The 18105-nt window shown below is 41.6% G+C and overlaps 1 protein-coding gene across 3 annotated transcripts in view; it reads left to right on the forward strand.

The window, feature by feature from the left end:
- The window catches only part of LOC114769681 (leucine-rich repeat and fibronectin type III domain-containing protein 1-like protein), a 99716-nt gene that overhangs the window by 48001 nt on the left and 33610 nt on the right, over positions 1–18105 (forward strand). For all 3 annotated transcript variants that reach the window (XM_028962903.1, XM_028962904.1, XM_028962905.1), the window contains exon 3: positions 8142–9533. In XM_028962903.1, coding sequence (XP_028818736.1) covers positions 8158–9533 — 1376 coding nt within the window. In that variant the 5' untranslated portion in view covers positions 8142–8157. The remainder of the gene's footprint in view (positions 1–8141; positions 9534–18105) is intronic.

The raw sequence follows: 18105 nt of genomic DNA on the forward strand, positions 1-18105 counted from the left end.
TGGCAAATGTGCTAATCAATTTTCTCTTTTTATTGATATGCCGGCCTTTCATGTTTTGTTGTCAAACACAAAAATTTAAACCGGCTTGTTCTTTCTCATTTTGGAATGCTTTGTGGGCCCATTAGATGCAGTGGTTTCTGCAGCGAGGGCTATGATCTCGGCGGTGTTCAGTGGCCGCTGCGCTGTCTTGCGGCGAAGGCCGGCGGGAGGCGGGGCTGGTCGCTCAGGCTGATTCACTGTCGCACAGCGAGGCGCTTTATCTCTGCGCTCGCAGTCTGACACCAGCCTTTGAAAGGCTCAGAACACGCATTCCCTGTACAAGTTACCGCTGAAGCATAGCCGCATTTTGGAGTAAAAGTGATAATGCATTGTCCGTGTGTTGTTTCTTTTGTGGCTTTTTTAATATATATATATATATTTTTTTTGTTCTTTGCGTGGGTGGGTGTGTGTGAGTGAGTGACTGAGCGAGTGCGAGTGAGCAAGGCTTCACAGCCAATTTTCTTTTTGCTCAATTGCATAACCATGCCAATGACCAGACAAACATTTTTGCATGTTTCAATCTTTTCATGTTTCGGTCTTTTTACTTGACATTTGCACACATACAAACAGGTTTGCACATTGTTCTAGAAAAATGTGTTGAGATTGTCCAGGATGGTGGAGCAGCAGATTTCTGTTTTGGTAAAGGTCTGGACGTCTGAACTTGTTCATTTTTTGTAGCATATTTTCTGGCTTGAGGAACAACCGATCAGTCGATTTTTATTTCTGCAGTGCTTTTTACATTATAAAATGGTACAGAAGAAGCTCACGTTAGAACAGTTATCAAGGCCACTTGTGAGCAAGGGAACACTCCCTGAACAGAGAAAAAAAGAAGGAATCAAGGCTCGGAAAGGGGAACCCATCTTCTTCTGGTCAGCACTGGATTACGTTGGTCTGATCATGTTCATTGAGATACATCCCAGAAATGCTGGCATAGATGGATCATTTTACTCCAGTTATGAATAATGTGGTAACACTGCGGGTAGTTTATTAGAGTTCTATGTGGCTATCAGCAGATTACTTTTAAGGGTTGAAGCAGTAAGGGTCAAATGTCATGAAGTGGATAGTTCCCGGGAATCCACACTGCGATTTCTTATTTTTCCTGAGGTCCTGATTGTGGTCACCTGTTGTGTGTATAAATGTTTCCTTGATGTGTCTCATCGTCCTTCTGTCATCTGTCATCTGTTATTGTTTCATGACTCTCGTCATTGTCTGACCCTGTGCATATCACTGACTTTGCTTCTGAAAGGAACAGAATGCTTCATTTTTGCAGTGGTTATCCAGTGGTCAATGGCTCTTGCAAAGGCTGCTTTTATACCCAGAGAGGCGCCTTCTTCTAGGGCACACAGGTAGTCAACTAGCATTCACATTAGTGTCGTTTGGATAGCTATGTGAATGCTAAGATTAAAAATACGGTTTATTTTGACATTAGAAATGCATTGCTACTACCTAAATTCTAAAATACTGACGTGAACAAATTGTTTGTCTTGCAGAAACAATGATGACTTTCATGGGAGGAAGGGGGCTGAAAACTTTTGCAAGCCACTGTATATCTCTAGTCCCAAAAACACACAGCTGAAAGACACAAATGTTTAAATGGTTTAAAAAATCCAACTTTTACAGTGAAAAACAAAACGAATAGTGAATCCCATTTGTTTTTTTGGGTCCCTTAGGTGCTAAACAATTTGTAGTTGTGCAGAGAGATCTCACACTTATCCAGGCCAAAACTGATAGAAAAAAATGTGTAACTAATGTCACTCTTTGCACTGCAATGTTTTCACATTGAGAACAAATGCTAGAAGCCCTCAACACTTTACAGAATGACAAAACCCAAAATCCACCTCCTTAAACTGCTCTAACTTCCTGGTCAGCAATGGTTGCTATGAAACAAACCCCCTCCCTGTGATCATGCTGAGACGTCCGATCCAGCCAATAACAAACTAACACGCCTCACATGCTGAGAAAAGCCCCAGCTGGTCCAGAAGCTGTCTCTTTTTTTTTGCAAAACATCCTTATTCTCAATTTTTTTTTTCTCAAAACGGGCCTAATGAGGTGTGGTGGGAGATCCACATGAAACTTGGACCTTATGGAAGAGAGAAGTCTGTAGAAACTCTGTCAGCACTAATGCGTTTTCTTTCCGTCTGCGTGACTGAAGACAGAAACCGAGCGGCGGTTTACTGACATATTACAAACCGATTGTGACAGACAGATATGAAGTACCAAGGAGAAACTCAAATGGGCCCATTGTTGTGATTAATTGTTGCCTTAATGGCAGTTTATTAATCCCTGCCTTAATGGGAGATTAATAATTCCCCCTTTCTCCATTGTAACTTGAAGTCATTCTGCCCAAGATAAATGATCACCGTTGACAGAAAAATCCACCTTTCAGATTAGTTCTGAAACTCTGGGTGGGGGAGACAAAGGATCCAGACGTACAGATGGTGGGTCTGCTGGTCTGGTCAATGACCCACACATAAAGCCCAAATCATGTCATATTGGATTACATTGTTCAGATGCACAGAAATAGGTGGCTTTAGCCAAGATAATTGCTCATCCAGCCCACACTGGATTTGGTATATTATTAAAAGACAAAACCTTGCACTGTATTTCCACACTGATCTTGTTTGCATGTAAATAAGGAACTCAAAAAGCCACATCTGCCACAGTCATCATACTGCATAATAACAGATTGAAGTAGATTGCACCACCTTAAGAGTTGACAATAGAAAAAAAAAACATTGTGGCCTTCTTTGACATTGTAATGCTTGATTAAAAAAAAAAAAAAAGGCAATTCTACATTAATTTTTAAAAATCAAACAGGAATTTTTGTTGATAAATGTGAGATGTATCTTTAAATCTGCTTTACATGTGTCATACCACGGGGTGAAAAAAGAGGAGGCATGCATGTCAACGTATCTTTTTTAACAAACGAACTGAAAACGGCGCACTGGCCACGAGCAGAAAACAAAACCTGTAGCTACACACAGTCAGCATGAGCGTTGGCAACGCAGGACGACCTGTGCTGACCAAGGTGCGCTGGTCACCCGACCGGGACCCTCCAGCCTAATGACCGGCAGCTGTGAGTGATCAGGACCCAATAATCAGGTCAACGGGTGCCAGCTGAACGCACTGGGCGTGGCCAGCCGGTACCCGGGCATCCCAACCTGCTCCGCTGCTGTTTAGCGTGTATACATATGCATATGTTTACTTAGATTACTGCATATGTTTATTTAGATCGCATATAAATGCACGTGCGCATGATCACACCGAAGAGCTGTTTCACTTTCGGCCAACAGGGGTGAAAGTTGGACCGCAGTCCCCTTCCTTCCAGTCACATGTTCAGCCCAATGCGGGCTGAACAGGAGATGACAGTTCCTGGTCAAACTGCTCTGATCACAACATTGCAGAGTCCTGGAGGGACTGATTGTTGTGGCGACGTCACATGACAGGCTGCTTCTTGCTACGTGTTGGCTGTGAACAGCTGGTTAAGGCATGCATCGACTATTTTCCTTGCGGAAGCCACTTCTCAGTTTTAAGTTTGTTTTATTGCTGAAGCATATCTTGCATAATATCCACTCTCATTCTTATCTTTAAATAGCAACAGTTATAACAAACACCAAGCACTGGATTATATATCTCAATCACCACAGATCCCAAGAACCTCATTTCATTAAGGTTTTATTGTTGCTGCAGTCATGCAGTAAAATGAACAGGTCAATTTTTGTGTAATCTCAATAACGCACTTGCTGTAAACTGTGGAACTGATGAACTAGAGTTTGACTCCTTCGTCACTTCCTTGATGTTCTATTCCCATCTCGACATCGAGGGACAATGCTAAAGACTTTTTTTTTTTCTTTACCAAGCGGAGCAAGTGCACAATCTTGTATTAACACAGCAAGTGACAGGTCGTGTCATTATCTGTCATCCATTCTCATGATTGATAACTAACGCGTAGCTTTTCAATCGTTTCTGGCTGTTGTGGGAATTTTGCAAGGTGAGCAGCGAAGGAATGGAGGTTACCTTTCATTTTACCCCTCATCTTAGACGGAGAGGAAGTTCAGATCGATTCAGTGCACTTTAGCCTCTCGAGGCCCCACGACCACTGCAGTGGAGGCAAACTATCTAATCCATCTCCATTGTGTTGTGGCTGCAGGGAGGAAGGAGTTCAGTTTAACCGAAGCTCGGTGCGGTCCGGAGACCGAGCGTGTAAATAAGTTCAGGGAGCAGCCTGGTCTCTCATTTAGCTTGGGCAGGCCGGGGTTTTATCGGCCCCGTTTTATTCGAGCATGTAATGCTCCCCACCACAGAGCTTCACAGTTAAAAGAGGATTCTGGTCCAAATCCAAATTCAATTTGTGATACTTGGAGGACAGTTGGGTATGCTTAGCATCTTTTTCTATAAACAGATCAGTGGTGGTGGGGACCGGAGATGTTCTGTAGCATGTTGCACGGTGCCTTGAGCAATGTTTACAGCATCTCCCCCGACAGCTCTGCTTCCTATACGCCACACTGTCACATACCACCACATGATGTTCTGACTCTGCGTGACTGTGGATGTAGAGATTTGATGGGCTTCCAAAATTGTGTTTGCAAAACCTACTCTTCACTATACTATACTACACTATACTATACTATACCTTTTATAAACAGTTATAGGCATATTGGAATCTTTGAACACCCACTACCTCTCCAAGACTGCTCAGATATTACACTGGGCACTGTGCTCTCATGGTGGTGATTTATTCAGTCCCCTCACATCCCATGGTCAAAATCTGACAAATAGAGCTGGTCTAGCCAAAAACACAATCACTTAGTCACTTAAATATTCTGATAATGCATCTGCGTATTTGGGTTGGTTACAGACATTGATGGCCATAGCAGAGATTTGTGCATTTGTGATTTGCACATTGTGATTTAATCGTGACACGAACGAGCTTTGTTACAAGGGCAGACACCAGAGGTGAACAGACTAGGCAGGGGAAGAGACAAGATCTTATTTTTTATTTTAAGTTGATATTTCAGGAGATATTGCATGTCACAAAGTCATGGCAGATAAATACTTAGCATATATGTTTATTTAGACAACCAACTCTCTTTCCCGCTCATGTAGATTCCTTCTCTACAATATCAGACAAATCCGTCCTTATCTGTCAACACAGGCCACCCAGATACTGGTTCAGTCCTTAGTAAACTCCCTTCTAGCTGGTCTAATACAAAATGCAGCAGCATGACTGATCTTCAACCTTCCAAATTCTCCCACACCACCCCTCTGCTACGTTCCCTCCACTATCTCCCAGTAGCTGCACGCATCAGGTTCAAAATACTGATGCTGGCCTACAACGCCAAACATGGAGTAGCACCATCCTACCTCACAACCCTTATTACACCTCGCACTGCACCTTGTATACTCCGAGCCTCCAGTACTGCTCGTCTGGTCCCTCCATCTCTGAATGTAAAAGGAAGACAGTCATCTAGACTCTTCTCTGTCTTGGCCCCTCGGTGGTCAGAACAGCTCAGTCACTGAGCACTTTCAAATGGCAGCTCAAGACCTTCCTCTTTAGAGAATATTTAGATTAACTTATAACGTTCTTATTGTCTAACATATGTATTAAATCTACAATAGAGTGAATAAAAAGATTGTATTCATAGGGGTCCTAGTGATTGTAACATGGAAGCATGTTGAAAATCACTCTGGATAAGGCCATCTGCCAAATGCCTTAAATGCAAATGTAAATTGTGTGTTTTGGTAATTATTTTTTTATGATTCTTGGCTGAAATTATGAGGTATCTGCACATTTATTTATGTGAAACATTGACAGGCATGGGTTTAAATGGTCCAGAATTAGGAAGTATCATTTGTCAAGACAACACCATGGGCTCCTCCCATTTATGTTTTTAGCTATTTGTTTAGGTAAATCCTTAGGATGCTTTTACCCTTAAACCATAACCTTAAAATTGCAAAACTGCAAGGAGTCTCTACTAAAGTTGTACCTTTGTGTATTCAGAGATTTTATAGCATTGACACTAATGTGTTCTGAAGCTTTTTCATTTAAGTATCCACCATTGTCTCAAAGCATTTGAAGGGAGTGAACTGTAAATCATTAAGTGAAATAAAAACATTGAGTTTCATATGCACTGAAACAAAATTTGGGGTCCCTAACATTGTATTAATGCAAGCAGCACAGCTCACACTGAGTATTCTTTCTCCATTCCTTCAAAAATAAAAAGGCTGAAATGTAGTCTTTATTGCATGCGTGTGTATGTGTACATATATTGACTTCATCAGCTCTCCTCATTTTGGCAATCAACAGCTGAATGGTGAGCCATGTAATACTGTATAATGTGCATGGGTGCAGAGTCTGGGTGGGTGGCATTGCATTTCATGGAATTTCATGAGAAGGGATGCAAAGGCACAAATCGCTGTTCCGTTCTTTTATTAAATTCGCAGCAGACAAACAAAAGGCCTGTTAAACGGTCTATGACAAATCCCATGCAGACCGTCGTGCATTAAGTTGCAAAGCCGATACCCGTAGCCACATAAATAATGTCATAAATGGCGATGCACATCAAATGCGCAGTCTCAGTGTGAGCGCACAATTGATGCTCAAAAGGCATTAGAGTGGCATCAGCTGATGCATCACACAGTGTCGCTGGTGCACTGTGGACTACAGTGTAATGTATATTTTTGCTTTTTCACTTTTTTTTTTGAGACAGGGATGAAAAATAGAAATATTTAACAATGCGATTTACTGCTTTAAAACCCCTTCTACCCAACAAAAGGGAAATTTCTATGCACTGGTAAAAATATGTTATTACTTGTTATGATCATTATACACCCATCAACTCCAACCAAACTGGGCTGACTCTTTGAGGTTCTTGCCACCTACCCAGTCGTTTGATTCCTAGTTATCCTTTCCCTGACCACTTTTGTTAAATACTGATGGTTTTGTATGATTTAAAGGTAGACAGTAAAAATAATGCATCTACCTACCGTTGTGCTGTAAATCAGAAAGGAAAAAAAAGAACGTAATAATTCAGTTTCAGCAGTATATACCCCAGGGTCGACAGCTGTTGAGAAACCCAGGACCTATACCCGGGTCCTCCATGTACCTGAGAGTCAAGTGTTAGTTGTGATGGAGAGGGTGTGATTGTGAGCAAACACAGATAAGCGGGGAGTGAGCTGGAGTGAACGGCAGAGTGAAAGACCTTGGCAGAACAAAAGGTGTGGCAGCACAACAGAGGCACAGAAGATTGAAGGCCAGCTCAAACCGGGAGGCAGACCTGGGGCTGCTTGCAGCAGAATATTGCAGGCGTAACAAATCAGGACACATCATATAACAGCAGGAGGTTTTTGTTTGATTTCTGTTTTTTTTTTTTTTATACAACTGTACCAGATTATTCAACATTTGCACAGATACATTTATAATGGTGATTTACCGATTGTACCCAATATTCTCACGAAAGCATTAAATGTTTGTGCGTTTCTGAGAACATGGAACAGTAAAGAATCTAAGTTAAGTGTGCACTTTTTCTCCTGCACCACACATGGGAACAAACAATTTGTCATTCCTTGTAAATAAAAATAACATGTGCAATATGAATAATGTATTGTAACCTAGCAGCTGAAAGCAGGGCCATGGTCAGGGAGGGAGTGTAAACCTGCTTAATAGACAGGCTGGTTTTATTGATCCAGATTTCTAGCCTCCATGATAGAAAAAAAAAGAAACACTAAGCCCAGTCACGCTTACATAAATCTTAAGTCCCCGATAACCAGTTAAATTCATATTCATGAAAAGAGCAATAGTATCATTCTCATTATAATTGCATATAATACTGGCATTATAAAACGGTCATCTCGAAGAACATTATATGAGTGGGATGGAGTGGATTAGGGCATTAGGAAAATTGCAGAGGTTACTAACTTCCCCTCGAATTCTTTCTGTCACCGATTATGAATCAAATAAAATATTATGCACTTTTTGAAGGGTGATTCTCATATCCATCTTGAATTGTGGTGAGTGTGATGATTTGGGTTGGGGAGATTAGTTCTATTTGGGATTATGAGATGCGTGACCCTCTCATTCTGTTTCTCTTTATTCAATGCAGATTTGAGCGCTAAGGGATGGAGAGGCTAGTCATTCCCCTGCTGTTGCTGGCCGTGCCAGTGTCAGGCCAGCTATGCCCCAAGCGCTGCATGTGCCAGAACCTGTCCCCATCGCTCGCCATACTCTGCGCCAAGACAGGTCTGCTGTTTGTGCCTACGGTCATAGACCGGAGGACGGTGGAGCTGCGCCTGACCGAGAACTTTATCACAGCCGTGCGGCGCCGCGACTTCGCCAACATGACCAGCCTGCTCCACCTGACGCTGTCACGAAACACCATCAGCCAGATCATGCCTTACACCTTCGCCGACCTCAAGAGGCTACGGGCGCTGCATCTAGACAGCAACCGCCTCAGTGTGGTCACTGATGAACACTTCCGAGGCCTGACCAACCTGAGGCACCTCATTCTGGCCAGCAACCAGCTGCACAACATCTCTCCCCATGCCTTTGATGACTTCTTGGGGACACTGGAGGACCTGGATCTTTCCTACAACAACCTGGTGGATATACCCTGGGAAACCATTGGGCGGCTCACCAACGTAAATACGCTCAACATGGACCACAACCTCATTGAGCATGTGCCGCAGGGAGTGTTTACAAACCTGCACAAGTTGGCACGGTTGGATATGACATCCAACAAACTCAAAAAGATTCCCCCGGATCCATTGTTTCTACGAATTCCGGTTTATGCAAAGTCCAAAGGTTCACCTCTGTCCTCACTGGTGTTGAGCTTTGGGGGGAACCCACTTCATTGTAACTGTGAGTTACTCTGGTTGAGGAGGCTTACTCGAGAGGACGACTTGGAGACCTGTGCTTCTCCTCCGGACCTCACTGCAAAATACTTCTGGACCATACCAGAGGAGGAGTTTATCTGTGACCCACCTGTAATTACACGCAGGTCCCCAAAGACCTTTGCCATGGAAGGACAGCCTACTAGCCTGAAATGCAAAGCCAATGGAGATCCAGAACCGGACGTGCACTGGATTTCACCCGAGGGCCGTCTGATCTCCAACACGTCCCGTACTCTGACATTTAGCAATGGGAGTCTGGAGATCAACATCACTTCTTTAAAGGACACAGGCACATTCACCTGCATTGCCTCCAATGCTGCGGGAGAATCCACCGGCACTGTGGAGTTGGTGGTAAACCCCTTACCCCACCTAGCTAACAGCACCAATAGGGTACGGGAGCCGGACCCAGGGCCGTCTGATATCCTGACGTCGGCCAAGTCCACCTCAGCATCGGGCAACGACACAAGGACACAGGAGAGAAGGGTGGTTCTGGTAGAGTTGACCGTTAACTCTGCCTTGATTAGGTGGCCGCCCCATAATTTCCCTGGAATAAGGATGTACCAGGTGCAGTACAACAGCTCCACAGATGACACTCTGGTATACAGGTGAGTGTATGAGGTTACTCAAATACTGCTTGTGTGTTTGCTGATGCGTGCATAGCACCCAAAAACTGCGAGTTATACTCTAGACCTGAACCAATTAGTGGAGAAACTGATTTGTTGCGTTGTTGTGGGCATGTAATGATTTGGGTTCAAGGAAGTCATTACTCATTTTGAATGATCACCTTTACCAAAAGACAAATGAGTGAATATCTTGCGGAAGAAAAGGTGTCAGTCCCTGCAGTACTGGAATAGAGCACAATCTGCAACTGGGCGTTAAAGTGGTCCTTCTGTCTACACTAATGAGCCGCAAGATTAAACTTCTAAATCAGCTGAGACCCATCACTCCCATTGACATCTCATTGTCCATTGACACTCCCATTGACATCAAATCTTTCCAAATTCAGGACGTTGTCATTTGAGGCTTCCGAAAACTGTATTAAAACTGTGGGACTGAGCCAATCTAGCCTTCAACTCCTAGGCACATCAGTGAGACATGAGCATACATGTCCCTTTGTCCAGTTCACCAGTTTTTCTTTATGGACAGATAGTTCACCATTGCCCAACACCATCCCAACAGGTGACATTGTGACAAGATCAGTGTCATTCCCTCACCAGTAAGGCTGAGAGATTTTGAGCCGTACTGATTTTTATCGCAAATGTTTTTTTTTCTGATATTAACATATAATGCTAAATAACATGGACATCACATCTAAGTTTTATAACCAGTGAAATCTAAATATTGTATACGTTTACTAACATGTAACATACCTATGATTTTCAGCCCAGTTTTTGATACACGTTAGAATTGCCAAGCCCTACTCAACATTAAGCTTTTTTTTTCTTACGTGAGCTGTTAAGTCAGGCTACTACCACTGTAGTAACATCTATTGCAAACTCAGACTATCATTCAGACTATCAACTTAATTTGATTTGATGACAGCTTGGTTTAATTTTTAAATAAAGAATTTCCTCCTTTGTTATGATACAAAACATAAAAAATATTCATATTTGTTGGAATACATATACAGTGCACTTGAAAAGTATTCACATCGCCTCACTTTTCCGTATTTTATTACGTTACAGCCTTTTTCCAAAATAAGTGTAAGAAGTTTAAAACCACCATGACTCTTCCTAGAGCTGGCCAACCACCTAAACTGAGCAATTGTGGGAGGTGACCAAGAACCCAATGATCACTTTGTCAGAGCTGCACTCTGCCTTTCAGCAGGACAACGACCCTGAGCACACAGCCAAGAGCTGAAAGGAGTGACTACAGGACAACTCTGTGAATGTCCTTGAGTGGCCCAGCCAGAGCCCAGACTTGAATCCGTTTGAACATATCTGGAGAGATCTTAAAATGGCTGCGCACTGACGCTTCCCATCCAACCTGATGGGGCTTGAGAGGTGTTGCAGAGAGGAATGGGCCAAACTGGCCAAGGATAGGTGTGCCAAGCCTGAGGCATCATATTCAAAAAGACTGGAGGCTGTAATTGCTGCCAAACATGCATTGACAAAATATTGAGCAAAAGCTGTGAATATTTATGTACCCATGCTTTCTCAGTTTTTTTTTTATAAAGTTGTAACATAACAAAATGTGTAAAAAGTGATGCGCTGTGAATTAGATATACACTAATCAGCCATTGCATAATGACAGGTGAGATATGTATCTCACAAAATCACTAACCTTTTCATATTCCACTAGTCCTCTGTGATGTTTGGTGCGGTATCTGGTACTAAGCAATCAGGTGGTGCAACCATAAATTGAATATGTCATTTCCAGACATCACACATAGGTTCAAATGGATTGAGTAACCACATCATGGCATTAATAACAATTATTCTGCTGATAGAAGGCATTGTAATCAGAGCATACAGTCTCCATGAAGTGATGTACTTCTTGAACAGCAATGTTTAGGTAGTGTTTTAAAGGGCCCATATTAATGCAGGACAGTGGCATCATACTGCTACCACTGAATCAACGTCAAGGATGCTATGGTGTCATGGTAACAAGAATATTATTTACATTTGCATCATGTTATGGCTGATCTTGAAAGTGAAAGGATCATTGTGATACACTGCAGCACAGCACACGGTGACACAACGAAATGCTTTTAACCATCACCCTTACTGGAGAGTGAGCAGTGGGCAGCCATGAAAGGTCCCCAGGGAGCAGTGTGTGGGGGGACGGTGCTTTGCTCAGTGCCACCTCAGATTGGGATTTGAACAGGCAAACTTCTGATTACGGGTCCGCTTCCTTAACCACTAGGCCACCACTGCCCCATATGTTAGCATTGTATGCTAACATATGTCTGGCGATACCTTTTGTCATTATTATAGTTTGGCTTCTACCAATAAGGTACGCTTGCCTATTCTGCTCCAATATTTATTGACTTAGATCAGATGTTACTTGAGGGACGTGCTTTACAGTCTGTCCAAACATCAGCCTCAAGATGTCATTTGTTGACTCCCTAGGCTCCGTACTCAACACATGCTCTAATCACGAATGATTATGGAGTAAGTCATTTTAATTCTCAGCAATCTCCATTTGGAAATATTTCAGGAAATATTCAGTTCATATTCAATAAATGAACCAAAAAAATGTTGAGCCATTCCCAGATGCTGTAGAAACTTGCAGTCTCTCCAGTTATAATGAAACATCAGTGACGGCTTGGGGACAAATTTGTATTTTTATCTGCAAGCCACAAATGGACCAACTGACAAAGCTTATTTTTTACAAAAGAACTCCATCAGATCCATTCATGCCATATTGGACTTGCACTCACTCTCGGCCAGCGTTGATGATAATATTGACGAAGCTGCCACATGGCTGGATGTCACAGGAAATCAATTTGACCCCGACAGGTTTCACAAATACCACACCAATCATCCGGGGTACAGACTGGGCCCATCTGACTCACTGGAGTGGGTTTGATTCTGTGATTCACTGAGCTCAGTGGGCGCTGCACCTGGGGGAAGAGAATAGGCACTTCCAAACACACACTCTACTTTTAGACCCCGCTATTTAAATCACTGGTGTGTGTCTGTGTGTGTGTGTGTGTGTGTATGCTTTGTGTTGGTTATGTAGATGGTCAGAGAGCAGTACAAATTCAGTGCATTTCCACACACAGTTTGGTGTCAAGTTTTGGTTATAGCTCTAGTTGGCAATTAAATCAGACTGCTGTCATAGTCCCAGTGTACAAGCATGGGCGAGGAAGCAATTTGATTTACATGATCTGTCTGTAAGGTAAGTTGAGAAGTCTTGCACTTTTCCCAACAGCACCATGTTGAGTGGTGAAGTGGACATCTTGAAAGCTGTGGACAGTTTGCATGTGCTGTACACTTTACTTGAGATGCACGTTTTTTTACAGTACTATCCAAAGACAGATTCCGCTTCAGGGTCAAAGCCCAGAGATGGAATATTACAGTTGAATATTGCTGTTGAATCTGTCATTTGTTGACTCTGACTGTTGCTTTGGCTCTCACCCAAAAAAAAAAAAATTGTATTGTGAACTGTATTGTAAAATACATGTAAGCATGTTTGTCAGACAGAAACTGTGCTAAACTAGTACAGTTTCAGTCTGACAAACATGCTTACATGTATTTTACAATACAGTTCAGGTTTAGTCTAATGCAATTATTATATCTTCTTTTCAATAAATAAACTGATTGTTTGCAAATGACCAACATGAGCATCCGATATCCTAATCCTGGATTTAACGTGAAGCCATGCAGGAGGCGACATTTAAAGCTGACATAAAGCTGATATTTAGCCAAGCTAACGTACCTTGTTGAGCAACTAACTCGCAGGTATTTAGCTCAGCTGCAACATATTTGCATGCTTTCCTGTAACAGCGTGTTGCTATGGAGGAAATAAGGCCACTTGGATGAAAGGCTGCACAATTAATTGATTTTTAATCACGATCAAGATTTTGGCTGCCATGATTAAATTAAGATGATCGTCAGTGATATTTACATTTGAATATCAAAGTATCAAGTACTTTCTCAACTAATGGTCAGCCAACCACCAGGGGGCGAACTAAAGCCTAAACTGTATGAACGGCAACCTCAAATTGTGACAAAGATCAGAATGTGGCAACATAAATATAATGGCCCATTCAGCCTTCCAGCATATATATATTCTATAGTTAGTTCACTTATTATAGTTATACTGTTGGTGCGTTACAGCTACCCCCACCACACATGAAAGACACAGGTTCTGTACCGACACCTCTATATATTGTATAGTTAGTTCATTTATTATAGTTATACTGTTGGTGGGTTACAGCTACCCCTACCACACATGAAGGACACAGGTTCTGTACTGACACCTCTATATATTGTATAGTTAGTCCATTTTCTATAGTTATACAAGTGGGCTGTTGGTGGGTTACAGCTACCCCCACCACGCAGGAAACACAGCTTCTGTACTGACACCTCTATATATTGTATAGTTAGTTCATTTATTATAGTTATACTGTTGGTGGGTTACAGCTACCCCTACCACACATGAAGGACACAGGTTCTGTACTGACACCTCTATATATTGTATAGTTAGTCCATTTTCTATAGTTATACAAGTGGGCTGTTGGTGGGTTACAGCTACCCCCACCACGCAGGAAACACAGCTTCTGTACTGACACCTCTATATATTGCAGTTCTTGACAGACCTATACAGAGCATATGCTCTGTGTATGGACCTGCCCTGTCTATAGTTTATTTTTTTTCAAACAAGCAGGTTCATCTTTCATCCAAACATGGATGCTCATCTTTCATATTGAATATAAAAAAAAAAGTATTTTCATAATGACCTGCCTTCAGTCATCTCTTAAGCCAGAAAATGTTGAATGGTTTTACTGGTTTTTATCGCAAAAAAATCTTTAGGCTTGTAGTACGTTTCTGTTCCTTTTTTTCTTAATTTGTTTGCACTTTATCATTGTACTCTGCAATTGCTATTTATTTTTCTTAGCCCTTTGTCTTAGGTAAATTTTATTTTATTTTTATTTGAGATTTCATTTTGAACTGAAAGCCTTGTTCACTTACTGGTGGTTTAAATCAGAAAGTGCAATAAAAATGTGTTTTACCTAAAATAATGAACAATCATGATTAATAATCGTAAATACAATATTAATACAAATAATCGTGATAAAAAAATAAATATCGTGCAGCCTTACTTTGAAATGAATGCATACCAAAATTCTGGTGCAGTAGGTGTCTCAATTGTGCAATGAGGTCTCTGGATTAAAAACACAAAACCTACCCCTTTAGATTATTTCAGGAAAGCACGTTGCAGACAAGAAAATGCACTCTGAAACTGAACAACCTACTCATTCCTGGATTCTCTGGAGATCAAGACAAAAGGAATATAAAATGTGTTTTCGGCACCTCGCAGTGCCCTTCTGTGTGTGTGTGCGTGTGTGTGTACAGTGTGATTCCAAGGCACCAGAAAATTTGAAAAAAAATAATCTCTAATTCAGGGTTCTTGCTGGAGTTGAGAATGCATTCTTAAATATTAAAATAATCTTGTTAAAATTCACAAATGCATTGGGGGAGGCAGCAGAAATTTTCATAAAAGCAATTTATCCATGTTATCTCTCTGTTGCGAATGGCAGTTTACAAGTGTAAACCGAGCCAGAGGTTGGTCAGATTGATATGTTCCTCAAAGGGACACAGATGGTTGCCTCAGCATGTTCCTCATTGTCATCACTGTTCATGTAACAGCTCTTGGATGGTTTGCACAAGTGCTTCTGAAATTTTATTACAAGATAAGGAAGTACCTTGTATACGATCACAGGTGTATGTGTATGTGTGAGAGCATCAATGGAACCATCAAGACTTACACCAGCACCTACAGGTGAAGCTTGTTGTTTGTTTAACTTTTCTCATACATTATTTCTGGCTTTTTTAAATCAGCAATATTCCTTTAATTGATAAAAATTGGAGGTAATGTAGCAGTGTGCAAATTATCAGGTAACATTATAAGTATTTAACAACAATACATCAGGGACCATGTTCAGCAGTGGCTCATCATGCTGTGCATATTGCACTAGATTTGTGCAGATTTGCTTCTCCTGCTAGCCGGATCTCTGAAATCCATTCCTGGTTTGCTTGCATACATTTCCAGACATCCAGTGGTAATTATTTAGCTCGTATGTCAAGGTCAAGTTGCACCATGGTTGTTAAGGTTGCCACTAAATGCCGATATGAAACACAGGAGAAAGGTATCTTGGTCCCACAAAGCCTCTACTGAGTATTTTGTTTATTTTATGTTGACCTGCTATTACGGATTGAACCATGCACTCATTTTAACATGATTTACTGTTTTAAGTTTACTATATAGTATTTTCTCCCATTGTATTTTAACAGAATAAGTTGTGGGCAAAACACTTGATACGGGTTGCCAGTCTGGCTTCCCTCATCGCAGCGTCCATATTTGAAGGAATTGTATGTTTTTTTTGGGTCGCTGTTGAGTGAGACATCAGCTGCATACTATCGCACTTCCTACGTTATGTCTTTATGAATAAGGCTTGTTGTATGAACAAGGTTGTTGTATTAACTTGGGGCAGCATTGCTGGATAATGCATACTGAAAGCCTAAAGAGCACAGAAATGACATCCTGCTTTTTTGGGGGTGGGTGGGCTACTTTACTTTTGTAATAAACAGCTTTCTGTTTTTACGTGCTAATAGACATCATAAAATGTCTATTACTATGAAAGAAAATCGTGTAAAGGTTTGGTTTTACCTTTTGTCCAGTTTTCTGACCTTCCAGTCAATTATCACCTTTTTGCAGTGCCCACCCTTCTAAGCTTACATTTTTCGGGCACATAATCTCAAGAGCCCAAGCAAAGGTTCATCTGTCTTTTTTGATGTGATAGTGATAAAATGCTATATGTCAGCTGGTGTATGCAGTAAACTGTGATGGTGTGAATGTGTTGGAGACATGCGGCTGCAGTGCATTTAGATGTCAAAGGAGACAGTGTTTTGACTCATTGGGTTAGCCTGTGTGGTGGGAGTGGCACTTGTTATCCGTGCAAGGGTTGCATGTAGACAGGATTGTAGGGTACCTTGTCTGTGTGTCAAAACCATGTATACTCATGTAAAAAGTACACTGAACCATTTGGATTCATTCCTTTGGTAAAACACAACTGGACAAATCTTGACAAATCAAGGTCAGATCAAAATATTTGTTCCAGTGTACATTGTCTTGGTGTGAAATTGAATATAGCTAGTTATGCAACAAAACATTTGCATTTATGCATAATAAGAAGAAATTGTTTTAATTTGTCAAATGTTGTGGTTCATTTTTTTCCTAATGCAACTAGAGTACAGTCATGTAATTCTGAATCAAAATATAAATAATGAATGTTATGATACAAAAGAATAATGCATTAACATAATCTTTAAACTGTGACGCTGATGCGATAAAGTGCAGTTTGGAAGAATTGCCCAGAGGCTGGAGGACATTACATGTGCTTTGCAGGCATCATTAGTCAGTGTCTGATGCAGCAAGGATGTTCCTGATGTAAATAGACTTCATCAACTCGCTTTCTTACTTGCAGAATGTGCGATTATGGGAAGAAAAACAGTTTATGAACATACAGAGTCTCACAAAAGTGAGTACACCCCTAATAAGTAATTTATTACATGCTTGGGACAACACTGAAGATACAACACTTTGATACATGTCAGTGAACATCTTGTATAACTGCCTCTCAAAATAACTACACACACAACCCCTTAATGGTTAAATCGCTGGCACCCAATTAGCCATTTGACCTCTTTGGTGTCAGAGGTTGAAGGTGTGGGGGGTCAGCCTGTCAAGCTCAGACCATACACTGCACACTGCATCAAATTGGTCTGCATTGCTGTCGTCTCAGAAGGAAGCCTCTACTAAAGCCTGCAAACAGTTTGCTGAAGACAAACAGACTGAGGACATGGATTATTAGAACAATGTCCAAGATAAACGTATTTGGTTCAGATGGTGTGAAGTGTGTGTGAGAAGAAGAGGAGTTGAGGAGAAGAAAGATGAATGTGTCTTCACTAGTCAAGCATGGTGGTGGGAGTGGGCACCACGGTTTGGGGCTGCACCAGTGCTGAACATAAATGGCAACATTTACTGTGACATTATGAAGCAGATCATGGTCCCCTGCTTTTGGAAACTGGGCCGAAGGACAGGATTTCAACATGATAATGATCCTAAAGACGACCACTGCCTTGCTAAAGAGACTGAGGGTAAAGGTACAAGCAAGACCTAAACCCTATTGAGCATCTGTGGGTCATCCTCAACCAGAAGGTGAAGGAGCACAAGGTCTCTAACATCCACCGACTCAGTGATGTCTTCAGGGAGGAGTGGAGAGAAGATTCCAGTGGCAACCTGTGAAGCTCTAGTGAACTCCATTCCCACGACAGTTAAGGCAGTGCTGGAAAATAATGGCCACACAAAATATTGACACTCCCTTTTGTTGCCAGCAGTTTAGACATTAATGGCTGTGTGTTTGTATGTTTGCTGACCCCTCAAAATATCTACTGTTATTCAGTGTAAATGTTATACAGTGTGGTCTGCAGTTCTTAGTTGGATTGG

The sequence above is a fragment of the Denticeps clupeoides genome, chromosome 19, assembly GCF_900700375.1.
Source record: "Denticeps clupeoides chromosome 19, fDenClu1.1, whole genome shotgun sequence".
Classification (NCBI taxonomy): domain Eukaryota; kingdom Metazoa; phylum Chordata; class Actinopteri; order Clupeiformes; family Denticipitidae; genus Denticeps; species Denticeps clupeoides.